The sequence below is a fragment of the Bombina bombina genome, chromosome 8 (assembly GCF_027579735.1).
Source record: "Bombina bombina isolate aBomBom1 chromosome 8, aBomBom1.pri, whole genome shotgun sequence".
Classification (NCBI taxonomy): Eukaryota; Metazoa; Chordata; class Amphibia; order Anura; family Bombinatoridae; genus Bombina; species Bombina bombina.
This window is the reverse complement of record NC_069506.1, coordinates 320531803-320555870: the sequence shown is the minus strand read 5'-3', so window position 1 is coordinate 320555870 and position 24068 is coordinate 320531803. Positions and strand designations below refer to the sequence as shown.

Sequence of the window (24068 nt, the reverse complement as noted above, 5' to 3'; positions counted from 1 at the left end):
ATCTGAACTTCAAGCTCTTTCAGTCAAGGATTCTAATATTGTATTCCATCAAGATAAGGTAGTACTTCGTACTGTTCCTGAATTTCTCCCAAAAGTAGTATCTGACTTTCATCAACATCAAGATATTATTCTTCCTTCTTTTTGCCCTAAAAACTCAGAATCCCAAACTAAACCTTTGTATCGTTTGGATGTGGTCAGATGTCTTCATATCTACATCTCGAGGACTCAGGATATTCAAAAGACTGAAAGGTTATTCATCGTTCCTGGTGGTCCTCGTCAAGGCCAGGTTCCGTCAAGAACAACTATCTCTCGCTGGATTGTACAGGCCATTTCAAGAGCCTATAAAGTAAAAGGGGAACAAGTACCTGAAGGGCTTAAGGCTCATTCCACAAGGGCTGTATCAACCTCTTGGGCACTTCAAGCTAATGCTTCTCCAGAAGAAATTTGTCAAGCAGCAGTATGGAAATCATTCAATACGTTTATTTCACATTATAAGTTAGATGTTCGTCAGTCGGCTGCTGCCAAATTTGGTCGAAAGATATTCTCCGTTGTTATGGAATAAATATTTATATTTTTTCTGCAGTATCTTTGTGTACTCTGTGTTTATTTCCCACCCATTCTTTTAAGTTTGCTCGGTATTCTCTCACTGGTAAGTATTACCCAGGGTATGGGCCAAGATATAGAAATTGCTTATATTTTGTTGTTAATTTCCAATTTTCTTTTTTACATAAAGATGTTCAGGTGATATTTTCTAGTCAGCTTTTTACAGCTATGCTGCATCACTATAAAGTGTTCCGACATTTGGGTATCATGGCCCTTTAAACAAAAAAAAAGGGCACTATCATGTTGAAACCTAGGTTTCCCTTGTCTATTTTTTCTGCTGAAGAGAATTAGGGATAAATTGTGCAAACAATGGATGTGTGCTATATACTAGACTTGTGCATCTGGCATTTTTATTCATTGCAGAAGTATCCAGACTTTCATTATGTTTATATCTTTAAGGAGCTGAGTTTCTTCTTGTGAAAATGAAGCACATTAACATTTGTGCAAATCCAGATTATAATGCGCTTCATTTTCACAAGAAGAAATTCGGCTCTGAAAAGATCCGGACATAATGAAAGTCTGCAATGAATACAAATGCAGAAGTCTAATATAGCAATGTTAAAAAGGGACATCAAACTTATTTATTTCATCATTCAGAAAGAACAGACAATTTTAAACAAGTTTCCACTTTACTTCTATTATCAAATGTTCTTTGTTTCTTGTTATCCTTTGTTGAAAGCTGTAAGGTAAATTCAGGAGCGTGCATGTGTCTGCAGCAGTTTTACAACAATGTAATACATTACCAAGGGCACTAGATGGCAGCACTATTTCCTGTCATGCAGAGCTCCTGATGTGCACGCTACCTATCTAAATATCTTGCAAAGAAGATTAGCATGATCATTTGATAATAGAGGTGAATTGGAAACTTGTTTTTTAAAATGGAATTCTCTATCTGAACCATGAAAGAAAAACAATGGGTTTCATGTTCCTTTAACTGCTATATTTCACATGCAGTCATTGTTTGCACACTCACATACTTGCCAACTGTCCCGTTTTTGCCGGGACAGTCCCGGAATTTGGGACCCTGTCACGGCCATTTAAATGTCCCGGACTGTCCCGGCAAGTTACTAGCAGGCTGCAGCTTTGCTAGCTAGCGCGATCGTGTATGCCACCCCTGAGTCTCCTCCTCCATGAATTTCATCTATCTAGACTATTGCGCGTCAGGCAGCGACGTCAGCACCTCCTCAATGTCACCATCATGTGACCACCCCGCTTTGCCACTCACTGTGCAGTGCACCAGCCTTCTCACAGACACGCGGCTGCAGGAGGACAGAGAGTGTCTCACTCTGTTGTGTCACACACCCTAAACTTTGTTCTCAGAACTTGTCTTAGAGCCGATCATCAGTCACTCAGTGGACCAGCAGCAGACAGAGGTGAGTCACTCAGCCCTAACTAAAGTTAATCCAGCAGGCTCGGGAGGCAGTCCTGCAATTAAAATAATTTATATGGTGCTGCTCAGAGTCACTCTCTTTTTTGTTAAGGTGACCGTGAATCACCAATGATTATTGAAAAAAAATGCAGCTAGCTGTGACTCTTTTCTTGACTTGTCACTCAGTCTTTAACTAGCCGATCAGTGAGGACCAGCAGAGCGGTGAGACTCAGCCTATAACTGAACCGGAGCTCCTGCAATAAAATATGTGCTGCTGCTTAGCTGTTGTTAAGGTGACCAGACCGTGAATCACTGTCTACTTTAAAAAAAAAAAAATGCTGTGAATCCATCTTGACTTGTTACTCAGTCAGTGTTTAATGCAAAGGGTAATTAAACTTTTTATTTACTGCAAAATATAATAATCTGTGTACTTTATAAAACCAACAGAATATCTGTACTTACATACAGTTTATTTGTTATTATAATTATATCTGTTGGTTTTATAACAGTGCCAGATCATTTGCTAATATATCAGGGGTAATTCAAAAATGAAGAAGCTTTACTGAATAATATCTGTAACTTATACAACCAGCAGCAGATATAATAACAAATAAACTGTATATCACACAGTGGTAGTGAAGGGGTTTAAATGCCAGTCACTTACAGTCATGACATGTTACTGTCTCATGTGTCACCTGTCCCTGGGAAAGGTCAAATTGATCTTTAGACTCACTGCTATGACTTCTAATTAGAATCTCTTATTAGTTTGCCTCAACATCCGATTGGGACCTCTCAGGGATATTTTGGATATGTGGTGCTTTTACCTATAATTAATTTGCAATAAAAATTTACATTTAATTACATTCTGTACATTCTACTTCTATTTTAATATATATATATATATATATATATATATATATATATATATATATATATATATATATATATTCTGCACCATAAAAAAATGGGCAGAGCTAAATTATGCTAATTATGTGGGTTTGGCAAAGTGGGCGGGGCTTTAGGGTGGGGGTGTGGTTAAACATTTCATGCAGGTAATTGATAGCTGCAAAGTGTCCCTGGAATTTTTTTTCAAATGTTGGCAACTCCTTCTCCTCAGCATTATAGATCACATTAGAAGAGAAACCTAGGTTCCAATATGGTGCACTTGTAATTGTTACTTTATAGCAACTCAGGGGAACTGGATAGTCCACCACTTTTAGACCTAAATTGCAGGAAAGGGGGGCAAAATAAATAATGAAACTATATTACTAGTTGTTTTTTTAGACAGGTGTGCATTTTCAGATCTGGCATTTGTTTGCTAAACGAACACTGAATATGGCCACAGTTTTTTTGGTGTTGATGTGGATTTGCACCTATCCCTGTGTTGCTCTTCTACACTGATATATCTGCTGCCTGAGGCCATGTTAGTTATTTGTTTAGCAAATTAATATTTCACACCTGCTTATTTTTTCACTACACAGAACTAAACATTTCATCTTACAAACACGTGTTTAATATGTAATGAGTGCATTGTGCAAGTTGTTTTACTATACACATTTTATTACAAAGTGCTTGTTATCACTTATTTAGAATAACAATATATATATGTATTATTATTGCACTTGTAGTTGTTACTGCTGTTCTACGTCACTGCATTTCAGCAGAGTTATACTTTGCGGCATTACATCAACAACAACCTGTTAACTTGCATGCGGTTACTATGACAACTAAAGCAGCGTCTTGCCTCAGCAACGCGGGAGAACACGCGCTTTGAATTCCACCAATAAGACGTGTCTGGCGACCGCGTCTCTCGATTCTTAAAGAGGCAACTTAGATCTCTGTAACTGGGAACTAATTATAGAGTGTGCCGCTTTAACAAGTAAATCCTGCTTAGCCTACACTGATTGGGTTACGTCATAGAGGTGGGCCACTCATGATAGTGCTAGGAGTGTACTACGCGCAGGGGAGTTGGAGCAGCTGGGGAGAGTTTCTGGGGTTAATTAATGGAAGTTAATTATTAATAATTAACACTGCGTTCCCGAAAGTCGGTGCAACAGTACAGGTACAGTTATTATTACCGGTTTTATTGTACTTGCAATCATTTACTGTATATGTAACTTAAAGGGATATGTTATTTATAAATATATTAGTACATAAAGGCAATAATCACATTATTATATCACTTTAAACTATTTTGTTAGCAAAATTGGCTCTGTTTTGCAGTCCATGGACATATCACTTGTATTTGCTCCTAGCACTGTTTATTTTCTCTGCTGTGGCTAATTAAGCAATGTTATAAATGGGTGTTCCGCCTCAGATCAATCAATCACTGTGTAGCATGTGGCAGGACAATAGTTAATATGCATTACATTCTCTCTGGGTACAGTGAGGAAACCACCATTTTTGTTTGTAATTTGAATATTTTCGTGTGTGGTTATGTTTAGACATTTTGGGCACTGCAGATTGTATTATATGTTGGCACCACTGTGTGTGGGGCTCACAGTGGTGCCAATAGGCACTTTGTTGATGGCATCTTCTACCCTAAATAGTCTGCAGTTTGTATCTGAATACTGGAGGGGTTTTGAATGATTTTTGTTGCAACTATATTTAAAGGACAGTTATAGTCAAAAAATCACATGCTTTGTTTCATTAGAGCATGCAATTTTAAGACTAGCAACCCTGCACCTCCTATGTGTTTAACCCCCTGCAAAGGGTGTATCTTGTGGTATCAATTCACCAATGCATCCAAGGTTATGAGATTAGAGATCTAGACAATTGCATCCCTGCAAGCTTATGTGTTTAATCTTCGCGATATAGAACATCACTGCAGATAGATAATGTGCATATGTACTTGAAAAACAAAAAAAGAACCTTGGAGATGATAAAATGAGGAACATTTTTAGTTTAAAAAATATTTACTGGTCAGTTAACTTTCTTCTTTTAAAAGTGCAGAGCGTCCGGCCGCCTCTAGCTACAAAGTGCGGAACGTCCGGCCGCCTCTAGCTACAAAGTGCGGAACGTCCGGCCGCCTCTAGCTACAAAGTGCGGAGCGGCCCGCCGCCTCTAGCTACAAAGTGCGGAGCGGCCCGCCGCCTCTAGCCATGCTACAAAGTGCAGAACACAATAATTTTATTATTATTCTTTATTTATAAAGCGCCAACAGATTCTGCAGCGCTATAATGCTCTGTTTGAGCATTTTATTTCACTACTGCTTGCATATAACCATGTTTCACCCCTACAAAGGAATTAACCCATAAAGTCAGCTCCAGAGCAGTATTGCACTACTAGGACCTAGCTGAAATCATCTGGTGAGCCAATGAAAAGAGGCATATATTTGTAGCCACCAATCGGCAGCTAGCTCACAGTGGTACATTGCTGCTCTTGAGCCTAGGGACCTCCGCTCATACCCATAACCCTGCAGCCCCTGTCATATTCCCACAAGGGACCTCAGCTCGTACACATGGCCATGCAGCCCCTGTCATATACCCACAAGGGACCTCAGCTCGTAACCATGGTCCTGCAGCCCCTGTCATATACCCACAAGGGACCTCAGCTCGTACACATGGCCATGCAGCCCCTGTCATATACCCACAAGGGACCTCAGCTCGTAACCATGGCCCTGCAGCCCCTGTCATATATACCCACAAGGGACCTCAGCTCGTAACCATGGCCCTGCAGCCCCTGTCATATATACCCACAAGGGACCTCAGCTCGTAACCATGGCCCTGCAGCCCCTGTCATATACACCCACAATGGACCTCAGCTCGTAACCATGGCCTTGCAGCCCCTGTCATATACCCACAAGGGACCTCAGCTCGTAACCATGGCTCTGCAGCCCCTGTCATATACCCACAAGGGACCTCAGCTCGTAACCATGGCCCTGCAGCCCCTGTCATATACCCACAAGGGACCTCAGCTCGTAACCATGGCCCTGCAGCCCCTGTCATATACCCACAAGGGACCTCAGCTCGTAACCATGGCTCTGCAGCCCCTGTCATATACCCACAAGGGACGGACCTCAGCTCGTAACCATGGCCCTGCAGCCCCTGTCGTATACCCACAAGGGACCTCGGCTCGTACCTATGGCCCTGCAGCCCCTGTCGTATACCCACAAGGGACCTCGGCTCGTACCTATGGCCCTGCTGCCTCTGTCGTATACCCACAAGGGACCTCGGCTCGTACCTATGGCCCTGCAGCCCCTGTCGTATACCCACAAGGGACCTCGGCTCGTACCTATGGCCCTGCAGCCCCTGTCGTATACCCACAAGGGACGGACCTCAGCTCGTAACCATGGCCCTGCAGCCCCTGTCATATACCCACAAGGGACCTCGGCTCGTACCTATGGCCCTGCAGCCCCTGTCGTATACCCACAAGGGACCTCGGCTCGTACCTATGGCCCTGCTGCCTCTGTCGTATACCCACAAGGGACCTCGGCTCGTACCTATGGCCCTGCAGCCCCTGTCGTATACCCACAAGGGACCTCAGCTCGTAACCATGGCTCTGCAGCCCCTGTCATATACCCACAAGGGACCTCGGCTTGTACCTATGGCCCTGCAGCCCCTGTCGTATACCCACAAGGGACCTCGGCTCGTACCTATGGCCCTGCAGCCCCTGTCATATACCCACAAGGGACCTCAGCTCGTAACCATGGCCCTGCAGCCCCTGTCATATATCCACAAGGGACCTCAGCTCGTAACCATGGCTCTGCAGCCCCTGTCATATACCCACAAGGGACGGACCTCAGCTCGTAACCATGGCCCTGCAGCCCCTGTCGCATACCCACAAGGGACCTCGGCTCGTACCTATGGCCCTGCTGCCTCTGTCATATACCCACAAGGGATCTCAGAATTTAAAATTTTAAACTCGCTTTTTACCTCCCCCTAATTTTAAATGTTGTTGTATTTTGCCCCGAAATCAACTTCACCCAGCAGTGATTCAAACCTTCTCCCAGCTGATGAGTGATAAAAGCCACAAAACAGTCTGTCCTGTGATGGTTATGAATCACTGCACTAACCCTAGCTAAGCTTATAAGCTGTGTGAACAGCAATGATTTGGCATAAAGGGAATCTGCTGAAAAGCAGACTTGAAGTAAAAAGGTGTGTCATTGTGAACCTAATTTGCATATCTTACCCAGAATCCTTTGCTGCATTGGAAACACTGTAATTCAGAGGTTTTCTGTGGGAAAAACAAGCCTTCTGGCCTGTCTAGATTTGTTAATGAACTACGCAATTAGTTATTTTCTCTATTTTGGAGGATTTTAAACTCACCTTTTAACTCCCCCTAATTTTAAATGTCCAACCTAATTAAAAATTAAAGAAAGGAACTGAATAAAATTGTTTAACATAATTTTTTTTTCCCCACATAAGAAAAAAATATTTTTCTTTGTAACTAACGAAAACAAACACATTTTTATGTTTGTCTGTGTGATCTACTTCTGCACAATACGTGTTTAGCAAATTGTGTGGAAAAATCATTATATCAAAGAACTTTATTACCTGTATTTAATGTAATGTGTTCATTTATATAGGCCCAGTTGATATAACAAATGTCATTGACAAATGAACTTGAAGAACTGCGCAGAGCAAATAAAAATCTTTTGCACCGATTGAATTTAAAATGTGAAGAGTTTAAGAGACGCGTTACAGAAGAAAAAGATTCCGGTTTTAGAAATGTAGCTGTCCGTGAAGGATTTACTAACAAGGTATGAACGTATGTCCTCTTCATGCACAAAACTGTTGCTATAGAAGCTAGCATATAAACGCACTTAATCTGTGTATTTCATGGTATAAATAATAGCAGCAGTGTGTGAAGCTGATATCTTCTGCATAACTACTGTTCAATATTGTATTGTTAAAGGGAACTTTGTAATATAAAGTGTAGTTATGCATAGTTAAACAGCTTTGCAATATTAATTTCATTATTTATATTCCCCCTTTTTCTGTAATTTTACTCAGTAAATTGTATCTTTTCCAGTTCTATTGTGTAGTGTAGTTCCCTAAGTCTGATTCAAATGTATCTATAGCTGGCTTCAGCAGGGGTGATTAAATAAGAGATTACAAAACAATATAAGTTTTGGTAACAAAATGACAATGACTTGCCGTATATACTCCAGTAATAAGTCTGTATTGATTCCTGCAGGAAAGTGCTGTTGGGTAGTTGGTGATTGGAAAAAAAACCAGTTGCAGCAAACAAGATGTATTAAGAGATTTTTATACTCTGCTAATATTTTAACACAAACAAAAGTCTAATTGTGAGTTTTTATGTCCCTTTTAAAAGTATAATACATTGATAGGCACAAAAACTTTTATCATACAGATAATATCCCACACTGTAACATGTAAACTCTGTACACAAGTATTATTTAGAGGTTAGTTAAAGGGCTAATCTACTCCAATTTTTTTAAAAGTAAAACCTTTACTACTCATTCCCCAACTTTGCACAACCGACATTGTTACATTAATATACTTTATAACCTTTAAATCTCTAAATTGCTTCCTGTTTTTAAGCTCCTACAGGCAGCCTCTTATCACAGTGCATTTTTATAGCTTTTTACAGAAGGACACTGCTTGTTCATGTGTGCCATATAGATAACTTTGTGCTCATGCACATGGAGTTCCTAGGAGCAAGCACTGATTGGCTAAAATGCAAGTCTGTCAAAAGAACTGAAATAAGGGTACAGTCTGCAGAGGCTTAGATAGATACAAGGTAATCCCAGAGGTAAAAAGTACATTAAACTGCGGAATGGGTAATAAAGGGATTATTAATCTTTTTACAAAATAACATTTTTTTTTAATAGTCTGTTCTTTAAATAGTTAACTAGTTTTTAGCATTTATAAAGAACCTGGCTTGTTTTACAAGGGCACCATCCTGTATAACTCATTTTAAGCTCTGTAGAAAGTTTATCTGCTTGGGGAGAAACATTAACTCAGAGAAACAGTCATAGATGTGAAACCCAAAATTTGTCATTCATAATCCAAAACTTTCCAATTTACTTGGTTCTCTTGGTATCCATTGTTAAAAAAACAAACAAACAAAAAACATCTGTAAAACTTTATGGCGGCAGTTTTGCAAGAATTCTTTTAACAATATTAAACATTGTGCACACACTGCTGCCATCTAGTGCTCAAAAGCATTCTTGCAAATCTGCTACCTTTATAGGACTTCAAAAAATGTGCTCACTACCTACCTAGGTATCCTATTCAACAAAGAATACCAAGAGAATGAAATAAATGTGATAATAGAAGTAAATTGGAAACCTTTGTGTGCTAAATCTGAATCGTGAAAGAAACATGTTTCATGTCCCTTTTAACTGCTGCAGATGTTCAGTGGCTAATTTCTGTGCCTTAATATTTCATCTTTTGGTTATGTTAGGATGGGGTAGTGAGTAATAACGGACGCATTACCGAGGAAAAATGGCTAAACCAGGATAATGAGCCCACTCTGAACTCTAGACAAAGTAAAGCAGCGGCTGCCAGGCAGGCTCTGTGCACTCCTATAAAAGCCGTTTGTTTGAATACAGAGCAAAGTAAAAATGTGACTTACAAGAAAACTGAGAAAAGAGACGAGCAAACAAATGGTGTGGTTATCATCAGATCTCCTGTTAAACGTCTTTCCCACAATTCTGAAAGTGTCGCTAATGGGAGGTGTCAGTACAAACCTCTGCAGTATGTAGATCAGTTAATGGACGAAGGGAACATTCGGAATAAAGAACCCACACTCCTGAAATCAATTCTTCTGACTCCAACGAACAAGGACGCCAAGGTAAATTAGCAGGCTAGAGATGATATTGCATTCTAAGTACATCACAGTTCAATTTGTATTTATTTGTTATTTTTTATAAAGCGCCAACATTTTACAGCATTATGATTACAGGTGCATCATTACTTCATATTGACAAAAGCACAATTACAGTGTTGGGTTGAAAAAAGAACTTTGTCTCTTGTCGCATTAAAAGGATAGAAAGGTCAAAATTTATATTTGCATCAGTGCGTTTCAATTTTAAATAGAAGCATTTTTTGCAATATACTTCAATTTGCAAAAAATGCTTCTAGAAAAATGTATTACAGTTTGTCAGCAGCACATGCACATATCCTGTGAGGGCCCTTGCGCCAGTATTCAATCAGAAAGGCAAGTCTTTACTGATGCAATATACCCAACCACCAACTCTCTGAGCAGGTAAAAGGCTAGATTACGAGTTGAGCAGTAGTTTGCGTGTTAACCCCGCTAGACTTCAGCTTTTTTGTGTGCGTCAGGTTGTGTGCGTATTACAAGTTGAAAGTAAAAAGTTTTCGCTCATGCGTTATCCCCGTGCAAAAAAGACGAGTGTGAAAAGTGGAAAGAAAAACTAACTCCCTTACTTGCGTGCAGACCCGAGCGCATTTTCTCAAGTGCGCTAACCCAACATGAAATATGAATATTTCACCTTCCAATGTTCTTCACATAGAAGAGTATGCTCTGTTTATTCATAAATACATATTTCTACGTATATCTCATGTTTTTTTTATATTTTTTTATATATATATATATCACACCTGAGACCTCATATCTTTGAACACTTTATTATGATATCTGTATGTAAGCACAGTCTTACAAGATTGTCTCAGCTACCAGGGTGCGCTTTATTAAACGCATCGAAACTCCCTTCATAGAAAAGGCACTCGCTGGTCTTCATAAAACACTTTGGGGATACATTTTTTGATCCTGCTTTGACATTTGACAAAGGTGTAATGATACACCGAAACTATATGTCTTTCTGCTAATAATTTGAAAATAAATATTACATTTTATGAAGACCAGCGAGTGCCTTTTATATGATGTGTGTGTGTGTATATATATATATATATATATATATATATATATATATATATATATATATATATATATATATATATATATATATATATATACACTATATCAATAGAGAGAAACACGAACAGGACACAGTAGTGTCCTCTCCTAAGAAAGACAGGGATTTCAGCACTCCAAAAAATTAACTCTTTAATAAGAGATATATAAAGTCTCAAAATTATTATATATGTAAAGGTTGGTGCTCCCCACCTCAGCGCAACCTGATCAACGGCCTGAGGAAGCCCCATTGACATCTGAGTCACGTGGGGGGTGAAACGGCCGTTGGCGTGGAACGTCACTTTTGCACAGCTGGGAACCAAGCCTCGATTTGTTTGCTCGATGCAAATGTTATACACAGCTTTGGAACCATGTAAGCGGGAAATACAGTTTGGGAATCCCCATAAGAAGCAAGTTTTGTATCCAGACCAGGCTATGGTTTAAGGACGTAACGGAGAATGAACCGACTATCCAGGAGTCACTTGATAAGTATCTTTGGACTATCGAGTCTAACATTTTAAATGGAATACATCCCTTGGGAAACCAAGTAACAGAGTGAACTCTGTTTGCAACAGTTCCATTATATGTTGCAATGAAGTACAAGTAACTCTTTAATATGTCTCTTTTTGCCTGCTTGATACATTCTATACTAATGGTTCACATATGCTGTGATTACGCTAGTAGTAATTTATAGACATAGATCCCGCATATGATTTACTATGGTAGCTGCAACCTTTTATTATACTGGTGCTAGCCTCTGGTAAGGGTGTTGTCTATCAATACGAAAGTGTAAAAATAAGCTCTACATGTCATAAACAATTTACATGTATTTTTTTGCTTATACTTAGAAGTATTAGGCATAGATCCTCAGGTATTTACCTCATGATAACATATTTCCAATTAGTTTGGGTTATCCTCTGAGAGAGGTGTTGCCAATACTTGTTGCTGCTTTTCAGTTATTTGGCATGGATCCCCTTCTATATCCATGGTAGCAGATTCCTGTGTAATTACAGGGCTACCCACTGGTTTGGGGTGTTGCTAAATAACTTTGCTATAACTACTTTTAAGGTTATTATTATTGCATCGTTAGCAACCATTGTGAGCTGGCCAGCTTTTTCTATGTGTTTTTTATATTTTGAAACACTTGATTTTTATTTGCACTTGTAATAAAATCCATTTATTAACTATCTATGTGTGGTTTGATTTAGGGGGCCCCGGCCGTTGATCAGGTTGCGCTGGGGTGGAGAGCACCAACCTTTACATATATAATAATTTTGAGACTTAATATATATCTCTTATTAAAGAGTTAATTTTTTGGAGTTCTGAAATCCCTGTCTTTCTTAGGAGAGGACACTACTGTGTCCTCTTCGTGTTTCTCTCTATTGATATAGTAAATCTATGTGTGCATCAGGGTCTGCACCCACATGTATTTTGTATATATCACATTATCCTACTCCCCAATAATCTGTGTATATATAATTTATTTATTTTGAAGAAGGGCACTCTCAGGATTTGTAGAGGAACATTAAATGTTTTTATTTTGAACAACAACGTGTCCTCAAGGACAGACTCTGTCCTTGATGACACGTTGTTGTTCAAAATAAAAACATTTAATGTTCCTCTACAAATCCTGAGAGTGTATGTGTGTGTGTGTATATGTATATATATATATATATATATATATATATATATATATATATATATATATATATATATATATATATATATATATATATATATATATATATATATACTATATATATATATATATATAATATATATATATACACACACACACAACAATATCGGCGCTCACTGGGATGGGTTACAGCTACCGCACAATGAGACCAATCTACATATAATTACAGTTTGCAACAGTATCTAAATCCCTATAGATTTACAAACCAGAAATATATCTTTTTGGAATGCTTGTTGTGTAACAGTGGGTCTACAATGTCCTCCTTTATATATTCTGTTCAAAAAGTTTTTGTAAGAACTGAACAGCAGAAAGACAGTCAATCTTTATATAGATGAGGAATGGATCCACCTTCCTTGCAGCCTTTTTCCAAAAAATACAACCGAGTGTCCCCTGGGAGATCTGTGTAATCTGAAGTGGGTAGAAGAGGGTGGGGGCACACAGAAAAGCAGATCTGGGTGCAGTATGTTATGGCTTCACAGACAAATAGTGTACATACATTCAAATGACCACTCACTTGTTGTTACCTCAATCGATATGAGGTAAGTGCTTTACATGGGGGCTATAAAAAGCCTTCTCCTGAACCAGCGTTGTCTTTTTCACTCCTCTGGAGTATGCAGTAAAAAAGTATAAAAGTATTTCTCCCCTCCGGTGAAGCTCTTTATTCCTTGTCTCAGACCGGATATTTTCCTTCCTTTGTATACCCTTTAGTTGGTTATAGGAAGGAGGGATGGGGGGAATATCTAACTGTATGACGTTGTACTATTAGATTTATTTAAAAATCCAAATGTATTAATACAAACCCCAATGTGAGGGGCAAATGTCACACAAGTGTATTCACTGCAATACTTGTAAAACCAAAACTTCACAACACACTTGTGACCGGACAATTTAAAAACAATTTAGGCTGATCCGTATACTGAATGCTGCTGCTGCACTGTGTGCACTAGGCTGTGGGCTTGTCAGCAGAAACTGAACCGCAACTCGCCTCTATGCCTATAGTGCTACACAAGCAGAGCGTGTAAATGTTGGGGGACGGAGCCTGGCGCGTTTCACGACGCTATTGGTCGCTTCTTCTCTGAAGAAGCGACCAATAGCGTCGCAAAACGCGTCAGGCTCCGCCCCCCGACATTTACACACTCTGCTTGTGTAGCACTATAGGCATATCTCAGACAGTGTTGTGTGTAACTGTACTTATTAAATCTAATTTTAATGTGTTTTGTGCAACTTTTTGGGCCTTGTGTAACCGTTAACCAGAGCTATGAGGTCACGGTATCCCAATGCACGTTAAATTTAATTAAAAGGACACTGAACCCAAATTTTTTCTTTCATGATTCAGATAGAGCATGCAATTTTAAGCAACTTTTTAATTTACTCCTATTATCAATGTTTCTTTATTCTCTTGCTATCTTTATTTGAAAAGCAAGAATGTAAGTTTAGAAGCCGGACCATTTTTGGTTCACAACATGGGTTGTCCTTGCTGATTGGACAGCTCCAATAAAACAAGTGCTGTCCATTGTGCTAAACCAAAAATTGTCTGGCTCCTTAACTTAGATGCCTTATTTTTCGAATAAATAAAGCAAGAGAACAAAGAAAAATTGATAATAGGAGTAAATTAGAAAGCTGCTTAAATGCTGCTCTATCTGAATCGTGAAAGAGAGAATTTGGGTTCAGTGTCCCTTTTAACTCATTAAATTCAACTCAAGCGAACGCGTTTACTTTCAACTTCTAATACACACACTACTTCTGATAAGCGCAAAGAACCAAGATAAACCCCCTTTCACTCGCAAGCAATTGTTAGCGCGCGCCACTCGTAATCTAGTCCATGTTTGAATTCTGATGGTCTAGTCACATAAAGCATATGTGCGTATGCTAATAAAACAGTACTAACCTTTACTGAAGCACTTTTGCTAATGGAAGTATACTGCAAAAATGCTTTGGTTAAAAATGAACATGCACCCGTGCGCATTTCACTTCTGACTTTTCAATCCCTTTGAGTAAAGAACATTTATAAGAAAAATTAAAGAAAGCCTCATTGCTTAATGACACACACACTTACACACACACAAACACACACACACTTACACACAAAAAAAATCCAAAAAACTTTCCTTAATGCCCTCGTATAATGTCATGTGTACTTTTGTGGTGGAGTATAGTTATTTCAGAATTTGTGTGCTTTTTAACATTTGGGAACTTAGAGACATGTACACCAGATTTTTTTTTGCATAAATATTGTGTATATATAGCCCATCTGGGAGTGTTTTTGTAAAAATGTATAGTTTTTATTTTTAAATAACATTGTGCTGATTTTCAGACTCCTAACCAAGCCCCAACGTTTTAGATGTATACTGCTGTCTACAAACGTCAGATTGCCTCTGTTTGTATAATGGGTCCTTTCATATGCGGGGGGGGGGGGGGGAAGAGGGTCTGCTTCCAGTCCTTCAGTGGGTGTCCCAGCCTAAACTCATCAACAGTGCTAAATTGGGAGCTTCTGCGTACGTTTTATATATATTGAAAAGAATGTAAAGATATATTTAAAACATTCTAAACACTATTTGTCAAGATTACTAGTATCCCAATGCTTTTTCAGTTTTGTAAGAAGCATAGAGACCTTAAACTGTGTGTTTCCTTACAGAAAGATCCTGGGCATGTGACTTTTGAGGCCAGTGACATGGATCCTTGCACAGAGCAGTGGGCAGCTCGTCCCCTTCTTGGTTACGACTGGATAGCTGGTAAAGTGTTGTTTAGATATTGACACCTATATTGATTTTTAGTATTTGCCATTAAATGGTTTTGCAATCTTTTGCTGCTGCCAAACAAAGCACATAACCTACATTTCCTTCTTAATATGATGAGTCCACGGCATCATTCCTTACTGTTGGGAAATACTGAACCTGGCCACCAGGAGGAGGCAGAGACACCCCAGCCAAAGGCTCAAATACTTCCCCCCCCCCCCCCACTTCCCTCATATTCTAGTCATTCTTTGCCTTTTGTCACAGGAGGTTGGCAGAGAAGTGTCAGAAGAGTAGATCCTTATGAAGGGTATCTGCCTTCTTGTCAGCCTCTCAGTGAGAGCATTGATGAATGTTAGAGGCTGGAGATGCAGGAAGAGTCTTTCTGTGAATCCATCCAGACTTGTATTAACAGCTCCTAAGCAATCAGTGTTGACGAGTTTCACTGCCTGCTTCCATTACTCAAGTCCAAGTCAGGAGCGATGCTACAAGACTGTCAAACTTGATAGGCTGTGTTTCTGTTCCATGGCATTGATTCCGGTAAGATAGTTTCATTTTTTTTTTATACACATATGATAACGCAAGAAGACAGGGTCACAGTGTGGCTCCTTTTATCTGTAATGGAATTAAGGGTTAATAGGGGGATTATTAAACAGGGGGGATTAATCACATAATTTATTTTATTACGATTATGCTGCGACATGTGTGAGATGAGGCTCAGGCAGATGTTGGAACATACAGGTTTTACTTTAGTTTTGTAAGCTGCGCAACCTTAAAGGCCTGGCGCGCTTTTTCCTATAGCAGGGGCGGTCCTGCATTGCGCACCACGTGACCGGGTGTGGTCACACGGATTTCCTCTTTCCTGACCGTGCGGTTTACCGGACACAAAGACGGTTTCTCTTTTGGGCCGGGGTCATAGGAGGTGATGAGTGCCCCAGCCATTGAGGGTATAAAGGTGCCGTTTTATTTTATTTCTCAATAGTCTGCTTTATTAAGTGAAAGCTATGGAGGATTCTGATGTTTAAGAGGGTACTCCCTCTTTACCTAAGTCTAATACCTGTCTATATTGTGAGGAGGCCACAGTGTACCCACTTGCTCAATTATGTTCCACATGCCTTGATAATGTAATAATGTCAAAGAAGGTTAATATAGTGCTAAAAATAAATACACAGAGCGCCTCCTAAAAGGCTAAGACACTAGTAGTGACAAGATTATTTAAATAAAAAATATATTGAAATTCTATAGGGGTATATAAAATATTTTATAAGCTACTTATAGCTAAAATATACAAACAAGATACAAAAGTGGATCCACTTAAAATTAACAATAAAATATGCATATATCTATATAAAAAACAATAATACAATTGTGGTTAAAAACCACAAAAAAATACAATCTTAATCACAAAATAAATTACAATAAAACAGCTGTTAACTGATAAACTGGTTGATGATTGGATAAAAAATATAAATATATAAAAACATCAATTTACTGAGTAGGTGTCCATAAATATGTAGGTCCCAAACTTTAAATTCTTTCCAGAGAGTGAATGTCCAATATGAAGATTCTATTTTAAAACAATTATCCTTATATATCCCTCGATAAACGATGAAATGATGAAGTGTGTAAAAAAGAAAAACGTAGTGGTTTTCAAATCAAATTTCAAAAATTATTGTGAATATCCAAAAAATCCTGAAAAGATGATGTGATGAAGTGGACGTGAATAATCAAAAATGTGTGTACACAAAAATGAAAAAAGAAAAAGGAAAAAATGTGAAAAAATAATCCAAATGAATATTTAGGATGTGTTAAAGTGAATAACACACTTATAAAAGTGACCCTTATGTGAATACAAGATGTGAAGAGATGCTCATAAAAAGTTATTCCTGTGTGTAAACGATGAAAAAATACAGAAATGGATCCTATGTCTCAGGGATCAATTCATTCAAAGATATACCTGGGCCCAGTTCTTAGGGCCGAAACGCTTCTTTTCAATTACTGACTAAGTTTAAATAGCAGTTTTGCACTATGTTATATTTGTTTTATTACAGGTATATCTTTAAATGAATTGATCCCTGAGACATAGGATCCATTTCTGTATTTTTTCATCGTTTACACACAGGAATAACTTTTTAGGAGCATCTCTTCACATCTTGTATTCACATAAGGGTCACTTTTATAAGTGTGTTATTCACTTTAACACATCCTAAATATTCATTTGGATTATTTTTCAAATTTTTTCATTTTTGTGTCCACACATTTTTGATTATTCACGTCCACTTCATCACATCATCTTTTCAGGATTTTTTGGATACTCACAATAATTTTTAAAATTTGATTTGAAAACAACTACGTTTTTTTTTTTTTTTTTTTTTACACACTTCATCATTTCACCGTTTATCGAGGGATAAATAAGGATAATTGTTTTAAAATAGAATCTTCATATTGGACATTCACTCTCTGGAAAGAATTTAAAGTTTGGGACCTACATATTTATGGACACCTACTTAGTAAATTGATGTTTTTATATATTTATATTTTTTTTATCCAATCATCAACCAGTTTATCAGTTAACAGCTGTTTTATTGTAATTTATTTTGTGATTAAGATTGTATTTTGTTGTGGTTTTTAACCACAATTGTATTATTGTTTTTTATATAGATATATGCATATTTTATTGTTAATTTTAAGTGGATCCACTTTTGTATCTTGTTTGTATATTTTAGCTATAAGTAGCTTATAAAATACTTTATATACCCCTATAGAATTTCAATATATTTTTTATTTAAATAATCTTGTCACTACTAGTGTCTTAGCCTTTTAGGAGGCGCTCTGTGTATTTATTTTTAGCACTACATTCACCTTTTTGGGGGCGCTGGTACCCACAATACTAGGAGCTACAGACACAAGGTTGAGCGCTGTCAGATTTTAACAAAGAAGGTTAATATGTTTAGTACTACTGAGCCATCCACTTCTGAGGAGTCTCCGTCCCATGAGGTGCACACCCTACAGTCATCTCCCAATAGACATGCAGCTTCCCGTAGCACTCCTAATCCTCCATCTGGAGGGGCCCTTTTTACCCCCAGACTTTACTGAGCAGTTACAAACGGCAGTGTCTGCAGCCTTTAGTGCTTTACCTCGCCCTTATAAGCGCAAGATCAAATATTGCTATCCTTCCCAGGGGTCATCTGCTAGCTTGTTAGATTTATCTGATACAAGATTGTCTGCTGATGAAGACGCCTCTGATACTTCAGAGGATGCTTTTTCTGGGTCAGAATCTGCTGCCTCTAAGTCTCCAGCAGCGGAAGAACCAGAGTTTTTAGATTTAGGATTGAACATTTACGCTTTCTGCTAAAGGCAGTTTTGGCTACGTTAGAGGTCCCAGAGCCTAAATTGCCTAAGGAATCTTTGATTTCCCGGTTCCTGTAAAGATGGCAAACATTATTAAGAATGAATGGGAAAGACTTGGTTCTTCATTTTCCCCTTTTTCTTCCTTTAAAAAATGTATTCCCGGTTCCGGACTCTCAATTGGAGTTGCTGGGTTCCATCCCCAAGGTGGGTGGTGCTATCTTTACGCTTGCTAAGCGTACTACTATCCCGCTTATGGATAGTTAGTCGTTTAAAGAGCCCATGGATAAGAAGATAGAAACTCTGTTAAGAAAGATGTTTCAACATACAGGATATTTGTTTCAACCGGCAGCGGCTGTTGCTGCGGTTGCTAGAGCGGCTACCTACTGGTGCGACTCCTTATCTGAGTTGGTCGAGGTGGAGGGTCCCCTCGATGTGATCCAAGAAAGAATTAAGGCCTTAAGGGTCACTAATTCTTTTATTTGTGATGCAAATATGCAAATTATTCACCTGAATGATAAGGCTTTAGGTTTTTCTGTTCTAGCCCGTAGGGCTCTGTGGCTGAAGTCCTGGTCTGCAGACATGACTTAGAAGTCAAGACTTCTTTCCCTCCCATTTAAGGAAAAAATTATATTTGGTCCAGGCCTGGACTCAATTATCTCCATGGTTACGGGAGGCAAAGGTGCCTTTTTGCTGCAGGATAAGAACAAAAAACCTAAAGGACAAGGTTCTAATTGTCGTTCCTTTTGTTCGGATAAATCCCAACGTCAGCAGCCCTCCTCAAAGCCCGAGCAATGCAAGGGGCTTGGAAGCCGGCTCAGTCTTGGAGTAAGTCCAAGCAAAACAAGAAGTCTGCCGAGACAAAGTCGGCATGAAGGTGCGGCCCCCTATCTGGCTATGGATCTGGTAGGGGGCAGACTATCACTCTTTTTGGACGCTTGGTTTGGGGACGTGCATGATTCGTGGGTCCTGGAGGTCATCGCTTAGGGATACAGGATAGGTTTCAAATCTTATCCGCCCAGGGGCAGATTCCTCTTGTCAAACCTATCTTCAAGGCCAGAAAAAAGAGAAGCCTTTCTGGATGCGTGAGGGATCTCTCCTCCCTGGGAGTCATTGTACCGGTACCTCTTGCAGAAAGAGGTCTGGAATACTATTTAAACCTGTTTGTGGTCCTGAAGAAGGTGCGACCATTCCGCACGATTCTGGACCTAAAGTGTTTAAACAAATTCCTATCTGTCCCCTCGTTCAAGATGGAGACAATAAGGTCCATCCTTCCATTAGTTCAGGAAGGACAGTTCATGACCACAATAGATTTGAAGGATGCTTACCTTCACGTTCCTAGACACAAAGAACACTTCACTTTCCTAAGGTTTGCGTTTCTGGACCAGCACTTCCAGTTTATTGCACTGCCGTTTGGTCTAGCTACTGCTCCAAGAGTCTTTACGAAGGTTCTGGGGGCTCTGCTGGCAGTGGCCAGAACCAGAGGTATAGCAGTAGCTCCATACTTGGACGACAGTACTCTGGCAGAGGACCATTCATTCTTCTTCGATCTCATGGATGGAAGATAAACTTAGAAAAGAGTTCTTTTATTCCCAGTACCGGGGTGGAATTCCTGGGTACTATAATATACTCCATATCATGAGGATATTCCTTACAGACAAGAGAAGTTACTTCAACTTGTCTTGCCCTCCAGACCTCCTTAAGTCCCTCTGTGGCTCAGTATATGGAGGTGATTGGACATCATTCCTTTTGCCAGATTTCATCTCAACGGCGATCATTCTGATCTGTCGCAACAGATTTCTCTGGACAACCGGTCGAGAGAATCGATATCCTGGTGGCTCTGTCTAGATCACCTGTCCCAAGTGACATCCTTCTTGAGACCTGGGAGATTGTGATTACGGACGCGAGTCTATCAGGATGGGGAGCTGTTTGGTGTGCCAGGAAGGCACAGGGCCTGTGGACTCGAGAGGAATCTCTCCTCCTGATCAACATTTTGGAATTTCAAGCGATTTTCAATGCGCTGAAGGCTTGGCCTCTTCTGGGTTCGTCCCAGTTTATCAGATTCCAATCAGATAACATAACCTCAGTGGCTTACATCAACCATCGGGGGGAAGACGACGAGGAGCTCCCTAGCAATGAGGGAAGTATCTCGGATTCTAGAATGGGCAGAGGCCCACCACTGCTCGCTGTCAGTGATCCACATTCTAGGTGTGGACAACTGGAAAGCAGATTTCCTCAGTAGACAATCCTTTCATCCGGGGGAATGGTCTCTCCATCCCGAGGTGTTTGCGGAGATGGGGGACGCCGGAGATAGATCTCATGGCGTCCCGGCTCAACTCCAAGCTACCCAGATATCGGTCGTGGTCCAGGGATCCTCAGGCGGAGCTAATAGATGCATTAGCAGTTCCTTGGAGGTTCAATATCATTTACGTTTTTTCCACCATTGCCACTTCTCCCTTGTGTAGTGGCCCGCATCAAGCAGGTGCAAGCATCAGTGATACTGATTGCGCCATCGTGGCCGTGAAGGATGTGATTCGCTTACCTGGTGGGGATGTCCTCATCTCCTCCATGGAGGTTACCTTTGTCGCAGGGATCTGCTGGAACAGGGTCCCTTTGTTCATCAAAATCTAGATTCTCTGAGGCTGACTGCGTGGAAATTGAACACTTAGTCTTAGCCAAGAGAGGTTTCTCTGAGAGGGTTATTGACCCTCTCATTCAGGCTCGTAAGCCTGTTACTCGTCGCATCTTCCATAAGGTGTGGAGAGCTTACTTGTTCTGGTGTGAAGAATGTGGTTTTGCCTGGCATAAAGTTAAGGCTGCCATGATTCTTTCTTTCCTTCCTCCAAGGAGGCCTAGAGAAGGGCCTTTCTGCCAGTTCCCTGAGGGGACAGATTTTGGCCCTTTTTGTTTTGCTGCACAAGAGACTCGCTGAGCTCCCTGACGTGCAATCCTTCATTAAGGCTCTGATCAAGGTCAGACCTGTGTTTAGATCTAACGCTCCACCTTGGAGTTTGAATCTTGTTCTTAAGTTTTTGCAACGGACTTCGTGTGAGCGTATGCATTCGCTTGACATTAAATTGTTGTCCTGGAAGGTTCTTTTTCTATTGATTATTGCGTCGGCACGCAGGGTTTCTGAAATGGCAGCCTTGCAATGTGAGTCTCCTTATCTGGTGTTTCACTCGGATAAGGCTGTTCTACGTAACCGCTTGGGTTTCCTTCCCAAGGTGGTGTCTGATCATAACATCAATCAGGAGATTTGTGGTTCTTTCCTTGTGTCCTAATCCTTGTTTGTTATCTACACTGGGAAGCGTAAGTGTCTGAAGACCTCTTCGACTTCCTTATCCTTTTGGTTGAGGAGTGTTATATGCTTAGCTTACGAGTCAGCGGGATTTAGACCTCCTCAGAGGATTACGGCTCATTCCACTAGAACGGTGGCTACCTCTTGAGCCTTCAAGAACAAGGCCTCTATAGAGCAGATTTGTAAGGCGGCTATCTAGTCTTCCTTACATACTTTTTCACAATTCTACAAATTTTACGTTTTTGCTTCGGCTGAAACAGCTTTTGGGAGAAGGTTTTACAGGCTGTGGTGCCCTCAGATTAGGGTCTGCCTTTTCTTTACCCCTGCCGTTATCATTCAGTGTCCTCTAGAGCTTGAGTATAGTTTTCCCAACAGTAAGGAATGATGTCGTGGACTCTCCTTATATTAAGAAGGAATACATAAATTATGCTTACCTGATAATTTAATTGCCTTCTGTATGAGAAGAGTCCACGGCCCCCGCCCGTATACTCCGATGTGCGGACCAAAATTTGTTTTTCTCTTCTAGCACCATTTATACCCTGATATTTCTCCTACTGTTCCTTGTTCTCTTGGCAGAATGACTGGGATATGAGAGAAGTGGGAGGAGTATTTGAGCCTTTGGCTGGGGTGTGTCTGCCTCCTCCTGGTGGCCGGATTCAGTATTTCCCAACAGTAAGGAATGTTGCCGTGGACTCTCCTCATACAGAAGGAAATTAAATTATCAGGTAAGCGTAATTTATGTTTTCCTAACGGTACAGCCCTTGAACCCCCCCTGTAAAATGAATGTTGTACTTTTCAAGCTGTCAGGTGATGAGCTAAACTGAGTCAGGCAACAGCTGATGCAGCAGAGAAATAAAAATGCTTCTGACACCATTACTGTTGTGCTGATTTTTTTTTATGATTAGATATGAGGTATTTATTGAACACTTTTTTTTTTTTTTTTTTTAAGTAAAAGTTAATAATTGATATGCACAAACATAAATAACAGATTCTTGAGTCACAATTGACTGGTAGTAACAACTCCAACAGCTCTATCAGTGGGCCGTGATAAGACCTTACATGCATGAAAACAATAAGTAGTTTTATTGAAGGGACATAGTACACTAGATTTTTCTTTGCATAAATGTTTTGTAGATGATCCATTTATATAGCAGAAGCCAATATTTTTTTTTTAAATGTAAAGTTTTACTTATTTTTAAATAACATTGTGCTGATTTTCAGACTCCTAACCAAGCCCCATAGTTTTCCAAGTATACTGATGTATACCTACTCCAGCTTGCTCCTGTTTGTGTAAATGGTCTTTTCATATGCAGGGGGGGGGAAGAGTGTATACTCTTTTTGCTTTCCAGCCCCTTTCACTGGGTGTCCCAGCCTTACCTCATCAACAGAGCTAAACTGAGAGCTTCTAAGTAAGTTTTTTTTTTTCAAAGACCTTTATTGGAAATTGGCATTAATATAATATAACGTGCAGTCTAGGAACAATTATATAGTTACCAACAACCCTTCCAACTGTAATTGTCCACTTAAGGTCCGTGGTAATGTACTGTTGTATTGTTACTGAGTTCATACAGGGATGAGTATAATGTCCAATTAGTCCGTGGAGTAGGGCGTATCAAGTGAGGGGGACCAATGGCCTCCCTCCTCTCCAGCTGACAAGTTCCTAACAAATATTGCCAGTAGCGTAACTGAAGATAAATGTATCAATACATTTCCAATTCTAGTATACGTAACATTATAAACATTATGAACAAACAACTTATACCATACTTTCCTTTAACATTTCCTGCCTATTTAGGGTGAGCTCTACATATGACAACGGGGGAGAGGGAAGGGGGGGGGGGGGGGAAGGTCTGCTCGGAAGGCACTGTTCCCTAAGGGGTATTGAGTGGGACAGGACGTCCCGTCTCTTGGAGTGTGGGATAAAGACTCCCAGTAGAACTGGACCTCCTGAAAGAAGGCCAAGTTGCCATTCCTGTAGAAGGAGTACTCTTCCCCTGACAGGAGTTCCGAGGTGTAGAGGATCCACTCCTGGGTCATAGGAACACTTGCGGATTTCCATTTCCGGGCAATAAGTGCTTTCGCACTGTTTATACTGATTTGTAGTAATTTACATCTGACTTTACAAACCTTGTCCTGTTTATAATCTAAGTAAGTTTTTAAAAGGTTTTGTAATGG

At 39.8% G+C, this 24068-nt stretch overlaps 1 protein-coding gene across 1 annotated transcript in view; it reads left to right on the top strand.

The window, feature by feature from the left end:
* Positions 1-3902: 3902 nt before the first annotated feature.
* The window catches only part of MIIP (migration and invasion inhibitory protein), a 28212-nt gene continuing 8046 nt past the window's right edge, over positions 3903-24068 (top strand). The window contains exons 1-4 of the mRNA XM_053690072.1: positions 3903-4034; positions 7500-7673; positions 9344-9733; positions 15151-15247. Coding sequence (XP_053546047.1) covers positions 7518-7673; positions 9344-9733; positions 15151-15247 — 643 coding nt within the window. The 5' untranslated portion in view covers positions 3903-4034; positions 7500-7517. The remainder of the gene's footprint in view (positions 4035-7499; positions 7674-9343; positions 9734-15150; positions 15248-24068) is intronic.